Genomic DNA, 12,502 nt, shown 5'->3' with positions numbered 1-12,502 from the left:
CAGGTACGTGGTAACTAGCAGCACAGATATATACATATCCATGATGTCAGTTTCCCTTTAAGTGATGTTTCTTAAAAGGGTTATCCAGCGCTACAAAAACGTGGCCACTTTTGCCCCGCTCTTGTCTCTAGTTCAGGTGTGGTTTGCGATGAAGCTCCATTTACTTCAATGGAACAGAGTTACAAACCCCACCTAATCTGGAGACAAGAGTGGGGCAAAAGTGGTCATGTTTTTGTAGCGCTGGATAACCCCTTTAAAAACAATACAAATCCTCATTTTATTCTCATACAACCTCTTTAACATTCAGTCATTTTTCTGAGCCTCTTTAGCTTCAGTGACTTATAAGCTAACTAGGTTGTTTTTGTGTTGGTCTGGCCTTAGGTTGTATTCAATCCTACCAGAGTTTTATTCTTACATTTAAGAATACCTCTAAATTACAATGTGTGTGTTGTACAGTACATTGTGCTAGGCACTGGTGTTCATGAATGTATAGGTTTAGGAACCAACTCTGGCACCCACAAAATACAATGGGGGAGATTTATCAAACTGGTGTAAAGTAGAATTGTCTTAGTTTCCCCTAGCAACCAATCAGATTCCACCTTTCATTTTTCAAAGAATCAATGAGAAATGAAAGGTGGAATCTGATTGGTTGCTAGGGGCAACTAAGACAATTCTACTTTACACCAGTTTGATAAATCTCTCCCTATGTGCCATTAACCCTGCTACCATATAATTGTTATGCAATTTTTAATTTACAATTTATTGACTACACATTGATAATGTAAATTCTTATTATATTACCTATCGTTCATGATCAGGTATATTTAATATTTTAAACATTTCAAAGAAATACACACAATAGGCACTAATGTATATATATTTTGTATTTTACAGTCTTTAGAGTCACGATTCTCTAACTTGAAACATAAAAACTTCTATCCAGATGTTCTTAGTCTGGGTGTTAGTGGAAGGAATGTAAATCAATCTTCAAGGTACCCATCTGAAGTCACAGATAACAGCAGGTATGTACCGTTATAATATATCATGACATTAAAGGTATTGTACAGCCTCACAAAATATTTATCTAAGGTCTTGGACTGCCATAAAAATAAACAAATACTCACCTGCCCTGATCCGCTACTGTGTCTGTCCTGATGGTGCTTGATCTTGGCACATCAGTCACTGGCAGAGAGAGCTTACCACTTGAATAAACAATTGCTGCATTTCAAAAGTCGAAATGATAGTAGGAAGTTCTCCGTCCTATTTGGATACTAATGAGATAGATGGGGAGAGGGATCATGATAGGTCAGCATAAGTTTTTTTTTTTTTTTATGACAGTCCATGCCCTTAGTGACATGTCAATTCTTTCCGCGGAATGCGGAATCCGCCAGTGCATAGAATAGTGTCTATGGCACAGGCAGAGATGCGCGCTGCCGCGTGCAGGTACGAGCGACAGAATACGTCGCAGGTTATACGCTGGAATTCCGTAGTGTGCACGCACCCTAAAAGACAAATATTTTGTGGAGCTAGACAAACCTTAACAGCCAGCATCAGATTTACCTCTCAAGAACCTGTAGGCACAGATTGCTCGGCACCTAAGGGTACTATTACACGGAACGATAATCTGCTGAATCGGGCCTATCGCTCCGTGTAATAAAGACAACGATCAGCCGATGATCGTTGTCATCGGCTGATCGTTGATATAGGTTTGGACCTATAATTGTCGGCCGCCGACCGCGCATCGCTACATGTAATAGCGATGCGTGGCCTGACCCATTCAGTAGACAATGCCTAAAAACTAAAGCAGATCATTACCGTATATATACAAATAATTTGCATATTGCTTATCAATGTTGAGTTAACTGAACCCAGAGAATCGAAAATTGGTCTGATATTTGAAACAAATTAGAATTGGCATAAACACAAATCTCAAACAGAAGAAGGAAAAAGATCAAGCAACAAAAATGAAGAATTTTCTTTAAAGCAGATGTTACGGACTGTAAGGTGAGGAATGGAAGACACCAGATAAGTGCAGTCCTGGCACTGGCACCCACCCCAGCTGTCCCTACCCTAGACAGCAGCGGACAACTGGGCAGTGTTCCCTAACTTAATCAAAGTGAGACACAAAACGAAGACAATACAAACAAACACAATAAGGGGGTGGTCAGAGGTCCAAGTCACAAAACAGTCGGTCAGCGAAGTACAGAAACAGAGTCCAGAGAATAGTCGAAGTTCAAGCCAGAAACCAGTTTGCCAAGAGAATCAGTCAGAACAAATGCTAGGTCAAGAAAACACTCACTATTGAGGCTCTATTGCAGGCAAAGTACTGAGACAGGGGGATGATACTTATGGGACCTGTAGTCCCAGCCCCCAGGCGTGATTGGGGCTGAGGCTCCAGGTCCTGCCCAGATACTGACAGCTGACTAGTGAGTCAGCCATCAGTCCATAATCAGTGAACTCACTGCACCTATGCTGATCTGTCAGGGAGTGAATACTGGCCACTACTAAAACCAAGAATAGCTGAGCAGAGCAAAACCTGACATGCAGTCTGGCTGCTATGGACGCTGACCCAAACGCATAGCCCGAGTCCTAACAGGAGACGTCCGGCGCAGGAGAAAAAAGTCATTTCGGGCAGGGGGTGGGGGCAGGGGCGTATTTACCACTAGGCACCCCTGGTCTGGTGCCTAGGGCAGCACCTTGCAGGGGGGCAGCACAAAGGAGCAGGGGGAAGGAAACAATTCTTTTTTTCTGTTTTTATTTTTTTTAGTCTCCCACCTCTTGTTCAGACTTGCCAGTAAATCTGGTGTGGTTTCAAGGGGGGGGGGTGGGGGTGAAGGGGTGTTTGGTGGTAAGACTGATCAGATATCAATATGATGTTCAGAAACTAGGAAATCATGAGGCTTATTGGTGAGTGAAGATGGGGCATGTTCATGTTTAGTGCCTAAGGTAGCAGCAGCTGTTAATACGGCCTTGGTTGGGGGGAACATAAAAAAGAAGGTATATTTAGTCATCCTGGTACAACACCGCTTCCCACTCCCACTTTTCTGCTGCTACCTCACGGCCTAGCTGATGGATGCCCCGCTCAGCCAGTCAGTTACTGGGATGGGACACTATTGGCTGAACAGGCTAAATCCCACCCTTTGGTGATGTTTCAGCCAGATCGTGATGTACCCCGAAGCCAAGAAAAAGCGAAATCTTGGTTCGGAAACCCGGTTATACGGCACAGTACGGGCACAAGGTCCGGTAAGCATACTTTCATTAATAAGTTTCCCCAACCCCCTGCCTGAAATTATTTTTAATGAGAAAAAGGGCTTCTCCTTATTTTCCATAACCAGCCATATATACAATCAAGCAGTGCCAACCTAAAATGACCAGGGTGGAAAGGGCCATTTATTTCAGCCATTGCCAGCCTAATAATACCAGCCTGCTACTGCCTAGTCTCAGACCATCATCGGCTTCCTCTTCTAAGCCACAAACAAGTCAGAAAAGACACAAAAGTTAAAAGCAATATTATTGAAATAAGAGCCCCTTTTATTAAAAGAAAAAAAATCTTTCTGGTCCAGTTCGTTAAGTATATTTACATGAAAATAAAATAGACAACAAAATAAAAATCATACTTCTCTCAAGCAAGATCTATGCTGCTTACTGCCATGGGGTTTTCAGGCAGAGGGCAGAAAGTGTTTGGCAGACAGTGCACCACAATATATGTTGAGCAGCTTTGTCTTAAGCAATAGAATTATTCCAGGGACCAGGGTCATAGTCAAGGAAAATACAAAGGATACAACATGGCTTACTATGACAATGATTATATTGTACTTTCCTTTGTATTGTATGGTATTGTATGCCAATTATTTTTCATGACTATGGTTACTTTGGTAAGTGACTCTGTATTACTTATATTTGTCATATCTATATTTGTCATTCTGGATTTCAGTAAAAATAGGCGACAGTGACTAACAGGAGCTGTAGTTGTTGCATTTCATTGCATCCATTGATAAATGGCTGATTCTTGCTTTTTAATCAAAAAATGCCTACGTTCCCACTTTGGGAACATAGCGGGGAAATGCAGCTGTTTCCTAATATTGTCAGCCGCTAATAATGATCATGATCATTCTTAGCGGCTGTCTTTATTACGAGACTACCACCTCTTCCTGCTATGTTTCCGAAGTGGGAACATAGCCTTACACATCAAGAATATTGTTACATCTCCTTGTCAACAAGATATTACATGTTTATTTATGTTTTGTTTCTAGGATTAATGCTTTGGAGAGGGAAATTAATGACATTAAGCAGAAAATGAGAGGAAATGACTACATGCGGGCAAATAACAAGGTATGCACACAGAATGTGTCAGGATGAAGGATATGATGAAATGAAGATGTGCTATATTGGTTCATTCTGTTATTTCACAACTAATATTAAAATGTTTTGACATGAAAAGAAGAATATTGTCCATGGATCCCTGACATCTATATTTTTGTTAATGTTTATTTGTACAGTATATTTATCTGCATGGGAACCTGCCACATTGAATATGCTGTATGAGTATCATGACATTGAGCAGAAGCACCTGAGCGTACATTCCCCATATTTATCAGACTATAAGATGCACCCCTGGTTTGGAAGAAAGTATTTTATACTAACTAAACTTGCTCTAAGGCCTCATTCACACGAGCGTGATTTTGTCCTCTCTGTCTTGTTTCGGTTTGGATGCACTGCGTTGAGGGTCTGTGGAGAGGTGACAGGAGCTGAAGAGATGGGAGCGATGACAGGAATGGGGGAGAGACGGGAGCGATGACAGGAATGGGGGAGAAACGGGAGTGGGTGACAGCAGCTGGGAAGAGACGAGAGCGAGATGGGAGCGGGTGACAGGAGCTGGGAAGAGACGGGAGCGGTGATAGGAGCTGGGAAGAGACGGGAGTGGTGACAGGAGCTGGGAAAAGACGGGAGCGAGATGGGAGCGGGTGACAGGAGCTGGGAAGAGACGGGAGCAGTGACAGGAGCTGGGAAGAGACGGGAGCGGTGACAGGAGCTGGGAAGAGACGGGAGCGAGATGGGAGCGGGTGACAGGAGCTGGGAAGAGACGGGAGCAGTGACAGGAGCTGGGAAGAGACGGGAGCGGTGACAGGAGCTGGGAAGAGACGGGAGCGGTGACAGGAGCTGGGGAGATGGGAGCAGGGGAGATAGGAGCGAGTGACAGGAGGAGGGGGGGAAGACGGGAGCAGGTGATAGGAGTGGGGGAGATACAGGAGCGGGGGAGATGGCAGCAGGTGACAGAAGTGGGAGAGATGGGAGCGGTGACAGGAGCAGGGGGAGGCATCCACACTATGACCAGTCCTATTTTTTCGTGGCAAGGATTATTATAATCAACAATGGTGGGTGAGCACCACCTAAATACCCATACAGGGACCCCAGGTGCAGCTAAACATGCAAAAAAACAATATACAATAGAAGAAACAAACTGCATGGAAGTTGCACACCCAATAACTCTTATTAAAATCAAATTTTTAGTGTACCAGCAAAGTGAACAGGTAAATAAATCACATTACAAATACATATATATCAAAGACCATACAAAGAAAACTTAAAAACACTTAAAATCTTCAACAGCAGTAGCACATGGAGTGTTTGATATATGTGTTAGGAGTTTTTTATATATATGTATTTGTAACATGAATTATTTACATGTTCACTCCGCTGGTACAGTAAAAATAAGTTTTTAATAAGAGTTATTGGGTGTGAAGTTCATATGACACACATCTTGTTACTTCTATTGCCGCTTTTGATTGACGTGATGTGCCACATGTGGTCGCACAGGTCGCACACCCCCTAAGGCTGTGTTCATGGACATACAAGAATTACACAGTAGCCACCTTGTTTACCTGGTTCTCAATCACGGATTGTTAATATTACGAAATACTGCTGAATATTTTAAGACCTGCATGTTCAGACTTGAATAATATATTCACCGCAAGAGTACTTGGCCATCAAAAGAGTGCATATATTTCATGTTCCAAACCTCCCATGCATGTAATGTGACTACACAAAGTAATAATAAAGGAAATTAAATGGATCACTACACAATTATTATTTTCAATTAGTTCATTGCTGCACCGAAAGTAATAACCAGCGAGAGCTGTAGATACACTCATTTTATCATCAACATTTTATAGGAGGCTCTTTACTAGCTTTGCTATTATTATTACTATTATTATTCTTATTACTATTATTATTGCTTTGACCCCTTGATAAGACACTGCAGCCAATCTCTGGCTCAGTGGCCTCTTCTTTTACGCACTGCACATGACTGCTGGGTTATTTGACCAGTGATTGGCTGTAGCATTATATATATCCGCAATGTGGATGATATGGGCTAGTGTAAGCCAGTGCAAGAGTATTTATTTTTTATTTTTTTTATTTTATGATTTGTGCAAACATGCTGTGAAACTCATCCAACTCTCTTTACTCTATGTCTCTCTTTATGCTCGATTACATGAAGGGATAGTCTGCCCAATCAGGCCAATTCTGTAGATTATCGCTCATCTCTACATGTAATACTGATTACTGATTTCAGCTACAGTTTATGCCAGCGTGCATGTGCAAATGCCACACAGGCAAAAGGCAACTTGAAGGTATGTCAAGGAGAAACTAAACTCCAACCCCTTTAAAGAAATAATGTAGAATAAGCATATTGCTGAATTTTTCAACAGAACAATTTATATTAAATACAAATTATAGAAAAATTAGTTAGTCACCTTGAAAATGATAACTGTTAGGCTATGTTCGCACAAAGTAAGTTTTGTATTAATCACGGCCGTTGTTGCCAATTTGCAACAATGGCCATGATTAATACAAAACTTACATTGTACTGCAGTTAGTGGGAATCTTGGCCGGAGTGTATACACATAGTATACACTCCAGCCGGGATCCGTAGTGGCCGTAAGAAAAACTGACATGTCAGTTTTGTGCAGCGGCTATTCATTCAATAGCGGCCACACAAGCCTGACAGGTCACACAATGGAGAGTGCGCCCGCATCCCAATTCAATAGAACTGAAGTTTATCCGTCCGGTACGGCAGTACTGGACGGAATAATCCTCACTGACACCGACCGTTCTGTGACATGGCCGGGTGTCCTGCGCTGTGTGAACCCGGCCTTAGGGAGCAAAGGTCCCACATACTTGTTTCTGTCTATAAATGCTGTGCTTTGATTTACGCTAAAATCCCATAGTGGGAACATACACTACCCTTTAAAAGTTTGGGGTCACCCAAACAATTTTGTGTTTTCCATGAAAAGTTACACTTATTCACCACCATACGTTGTGAAATGAATAGAAAATAGAGTCAAGACATTGACAAGGTTAGAAATAATGATTTGTATTTGAAATAACATTGTTTTTACATCAAACTTTGCTTTCGTCAAAGAATCCACCTTTTGCAGCAATTACAGCATTGCACACCTTTGGCATTCTCGCTATTAATCTGTTGAGGTAAGCTGGAGAAATTGCACCCCACGCTTCTAGAAGCAGCTCCCACAAGTTGGATTGGTTGGATGGGCACTTCTGGCGTATCATACGGTCAAGCTGCTCCCACAACAGCTCAATGGGGTTCAGATCTGGTGACTGCGCTGGCCACTCCATTACCGATAGAATACCAGCTGCCTGCTTCTGCTGTAAATAGTTCTTGCACAATTTGGAGGTGTGTTTAGGGTCATTGTACTGTTGTAGGATGAAATTGGCTCCAATCAAGCGCTGTCCACTGGGTATGGCATGGCGTTGCAAAATTGAGTGATAGCCTTCCTTATTCAGAATCCCTTTTACCCTGTACAAATCTCCCACCTTACCATCACCAAAGCAACTCCAGACCATCACATTACCTCCACCATGCTTAACAGATGGTGTCAGGCATTCTTCCAGCATCTTTTCATTTGTTCTGCGTCTCACAAACATTCTTCTTTGTGATCCAAACACCTCAAACTTGGATTCATCCGTCCACAACACTTTTTTCCAGTCTTCCTCTGTCCAATGTTTGTGTTCTTTTGCCCATCTTAATCTTTTTCTTTTATTGGCCAGTCTCAGATATGGCTTTTTCTTTGCCACTCTGCCCTGAAGCCCAAAATCCTGCAGCCGCCTCTTCACTGTAGATGTTGACACTGGTGTTTTGCGGGTACTATTTAATGAAGATGTCAATTGGGGACCTGTGAGGTGTCTGTTTCTCAAACTAGAGACTCTAATGTGCTTATCTTCTTGCTTAGTTGTGCAACGCGGCCTCCCACTTCTTTTTCTACTCTGGTTAGAGCCTGTTTGTGCTGTCCTCTGAAGGGAGTAGTTCATGCCGTTGTAGGAAATCTTCAATTTCTTAGCAATTTCTCGCATGGAATAGCCTTCATTTCTAAGAACAAGAATAGACTGTCGAGTTTCAGGTGAAAGTTCTCATTTTCTGGCTATTTTGAGTGTTTAATTGACCCTACAAATGTGATGCTCCAGAAACACAATCTGCTCAAAGGAAGGTCAGTTTTGTAGCTTCTGTAACAAGCTAGACTGTTTTCAGATGTGTGAACATGATTGCACAAGGGTTTTCTAATCATCAATTAGCCTTCTGAGCCAATGAGCAAACACATTGTACCATTAGAACACTGGAGTGATAGTTGCTGGAAATGGGCCTCTATACACCTATGTAGATATTGCACCAAAAACAGACATTTGCAGCTAGAATATTCATTTACCACATTAACAATGTATAGAGTGTATTTATTTAAAGTTAGGACTAGTTTAAAGTTATCTTCATTGAAAAGTACAGTGCTTTTCCTTCAAAAATAAGGACATTTCAATGTGACCCCAAACTTTTGAATGGTAGTGGAACCTAAAAGTGAAATCCAGATGAACGTGCTAAGAAACAGGATGCAGAAACCAGATGTCATAATGAAGATGACCCATTGTAGGATACAGGAGTCGCAGAAATGTGTCACATAGCCACCAGGAACAGTGATAATAAACAATAGAATTTCCATAGCCTGCACCATAGTCTCTGGAAACATCTTCAAGGGGTGCTGATTACTGTGTGAGTATAAGGATAGACACAATTAGGCCATGTTCAGACCTTGTAAGAGACCGGCCGTTCCGTGACCTGGCTGGGTCACGGAACGGCCAGTCTCAGAAAAGATCATCCCGGCCGGTACTGCAGTACTGGCTGGATGATCTTTAGCTCCACTTAGTTCTGATGCGGGCGCATCCATGTGCGCCTGTATCAGAACTCTCCATTGCACACTATGGAGCGTGCGGCCGGAGCCACTCGCTCCACCGTGTGCACTGACAGGGTTTTCTGCGGCAGCTATTCAATGAATAGCGGGCGCAGAAAACTGACATGTCAGTTTCTTGCGGCGCCGCTAGGGATCCCGGCCGGAGTGTATACTATGTGTATACACTCCGGCCGGGATTCTATAGGCGGCAACTTCACATATATTTTCGTATTATTCATGGCCGTTGTTGCAATGGGCAACAAAGGCCGTAGTTTTATGAAAATATATGTAGTGTAAACATAGCCTTAGACTGGATTTGAAAAAAATAAATAAGAAAGGAAGGTCCTGGGGCACTACAACTATTACTCCGCTTCTCACCATATTGGAGCTGCAAATGAAAAACAACTTTCTTTTACTTGCTAGCCGAGGTATATGTAATGTAAACGTAAAAAATAAAGTATTGTTTTGGAATTTCAATGACACCAGCCTGTCAAGAATATCCTGAACTTTTGACTCTGGATTTATTGCTTCCTCTCTCAGCAAATAATGGCAATGTTCTCTTATGTTTGATGATGGACAGGGTCATAGAGAATGTTAGATTCAGCCTTTTTATGATTTATTCTTCTTTTTTGTAGCCTTCAGCATCTAACTTGATGAATAATCAGTCTGATCCTGCAAAGCTTATAGAATTACTATACATAAATCATAACTTTTTGAGTATGTGTATTTAGACCTTGGTGAGTGATAGCAGGGTATTTCATATATTTTTTTAATTTTCTTCCAAGTTATCATTTTCAATTAGAGTACAGAATAACATTTGGGGTTGGGTTTGGGGTTGCTGTTGTGTTGCTGCAATTACCTCTATAATAGCATTTGGAGCAACAGGACTGAAAAATTGCCTTCAGGAACAATTCATCCAGTGTTGGTCCCCTTAAGATATCAATCTAGTCTCCAAATTCCTACAACCTTACATCACAAACTCTTTGAGCTCAAGTTAAAGCCATATTGTCCACATCAATGTACCTAGAAAATGCCATATGCACGCAGAATACCTTCCCGACCATCTACACCATAGAAAATGAGGTGCTCAGTCCCTTTGTGAGAACATAACCTTAGGGTCCTATTACACAGAGAGATTCTTAACAATTAACGACTAACGATAAACGATCGCAAATGAGATTGTTTATCGTTAACCTGAAATCGTTTACCATATTACACAGAACGATGGTCGCTAGATACGTTCCTTATTGCGATCGTTACTTTGATCGTTTATTCCTTCTGATCCCAGCAAAACAATGAACAATGTGCAATTACACAGAAGGATTAGTGAAAAAATGCGGAACTACAGTGAACGAACGATTAGCGAACGATTAATGATAATTTTAGGTTCAGATCTAAAGCAACGATCAACGACATACGAACGATTTTTCGATCGTTGCCTGCAATTACACAGAACGATTATTGTTTAAATTCGAACGATATAACAATTTTTCGCACAATAATCGCCCCGTGTAATAGGGCCCTTACACTAGTTTTGAGGTGTTTTAGTGAATACAGTTGCATTGCTAATGAAATAACAATTCTGTATCATCATGTATCAGCTTTTATTTAATGAAGAATGCACATATTTAATAAATTAGTCAAGAGAAGTCATATATTATATTTAGGAACATTGGGGGAGATTTATCAAACAAGGTGTAAAGTGAGACTGGCTCAGTTGCCCCTAGCAACCAATCAGATTCCACCTTTCACTCCTCACAGACTCTTTGGAAAATGAAAGGTGTAATCTGATTGGTTGCTAGGGGCAACTGAGCCAGTTTCACTTTACACAATGTTTGCTTAATCTCCCCCATTGTTTTTATATAGCCAATGTATTTAAAGAGGTATTCCACTCTAACTTATATACCTTTATTAATATGTTGCTGCCCTTGGGGAGAACATAACAAATAGGCTATTCCTACCTTTTTGTGCTCCCCAAGTGTCCCCCTACATCATCTTCGGGTCCCTGGCTAAACGATCCCACTTCCACTTCTAAGGCCCCGTTCCCACTGAGCAAAACTAGCTGAATGTTCATTCTTCAGCGCGGACAGGGCAGCAGCGCGCGCCTCCCATAGACTCCCATTATGAGCGGGAGGCTAACGGCATTCCGCCGCGGAATTCCGCTAGTTTTCAGTAGGAACGGGGCCTAAGAGGGACTCGTCTCATCAGTTACAGCCTGCTCAGCCAATCACTGACTGAGACGGGACAGCGCAGTGGCCTGTGATTAACTGAAAGTCTGCACTGCTAAGATGAGTCCATCTCAGAAGTGGAGGCAGGATCGTTCAGCTGGGACCTGAAGATGACGTAGGAAGACACTGGGGGAGAGCAGAAAGGTAAGAATAACTTGTTTGTTATGTTCTTCCCAGGGGCATCAACAGTTTGAGCAGAATACCCTATTAAGAATATTTGTGACTGATAATATGAGGGGTTTTGATCTATTGGTCTATTAACATTAGAGTAGTGAAATAAACACTGCAGTACCTAAGTTCTTTTGTGTGGTTACAGGCACTAGAGATACAAGAAATCCTGAATCGAAATGCAGAACTGCTGGAGGCTAAGTGCAGCAATGCAGAGCAAGAGAGAGATATTTTGGAACTACAAATTGAATCACTTCATTCTGGACTTCATCAAGCAAACATTACATCCAAGGAATTGGAAAAGAAATGTGTCAAGCTCCAGTCTCAAATAGTGGCCAATAGAAATGTTAGTATTTCTTTTTTTTTTTTTTTAGATTTAAAGTGATTCTGACGATGTGTTCTTAATCAAAATATACATTTAGGCTATGTTGACACAGCGATTTTCAACAGCCGTTAATTGACATGATTGGGCAGCCGTCCTTGCAATGCACATAATTTAAATCTAGTTTGAATGATGGCCGCGTTCTACACCCTTTTGGGTGTGGCTATTTTTAAAGGTCGATTGAAAAAAATCTGTGCGTGAACTTAAAGTAATGTCCGATGTTTGCTAAATAAATGTCCTGAATAATAATTTTATGGCCGCTGCAAACAACAGCCGTTATTCTATGCATTTTGTGAACTAAAGGTCATTTTCTCCATAGAACAAACAACTGGAAAGAACTGCTATGTTTTCCAGTTAGTTTATTCGTCTGCTCATCGGTTCTAACTCTTTAGGTCCTTTTACATGCTGAAATGCTCCTAGGAACGCTTAATCAGCCAATAATTGACACAGGTAAAACGGCCAGCGATCAAACGGTGAGCTAGCTTGTT

The 12,502-nt window shown here is 41.6% G+C and overlaps 1 protein-coding gene across 1 annotated transcript in view; it reads left to right on the top strand.

The window, feature by feature from the left end:
* Positions 1-12,502, top strand: part of LOC138797667 (girdin-like) — a 53,718-nt gene that overhangs the window by 21,258 nt on the left and 19,958 nt on the right. Inside the window, exons 4-6 of the mRNA XM_069978120.1 lie at positions 895-1,022; positions 4,254-4,332; positions 11,781-11,978. Coding sequence (XP_069834221.1) covers positions 895-1,022; positions 4,254-4,332; positions 11,781-11,978 — 405 coding nt within the window. The remainder of the gene's footprint in view (positions 1-894; positions 1,023-4,253; positions 4,333-11,780; positions 11,979-12,502) is intronic.

The sequence above is a fragment of the Dendropsophus ebraccatus genome, chromosome 7 (assembly GCF_027789765.1).
Source record: "Dendropsophus ebraccatus isolate aDenEbr1 chromosome 7, aDenEbr1.pat, whole genome shotgun sequence".
In the NCBI taxonomy this organism is placed as follows: Eukaryota; Metazoa; Chordata; class Amphibia; order Anura; family Hylidae; genus Dendropsophus; species Dendropsophus ebraccatus.
Note: the sequence above shows the minus strand (reverse complement) of the source record. Positions and strands in the feature narration are given on the sequence as shown.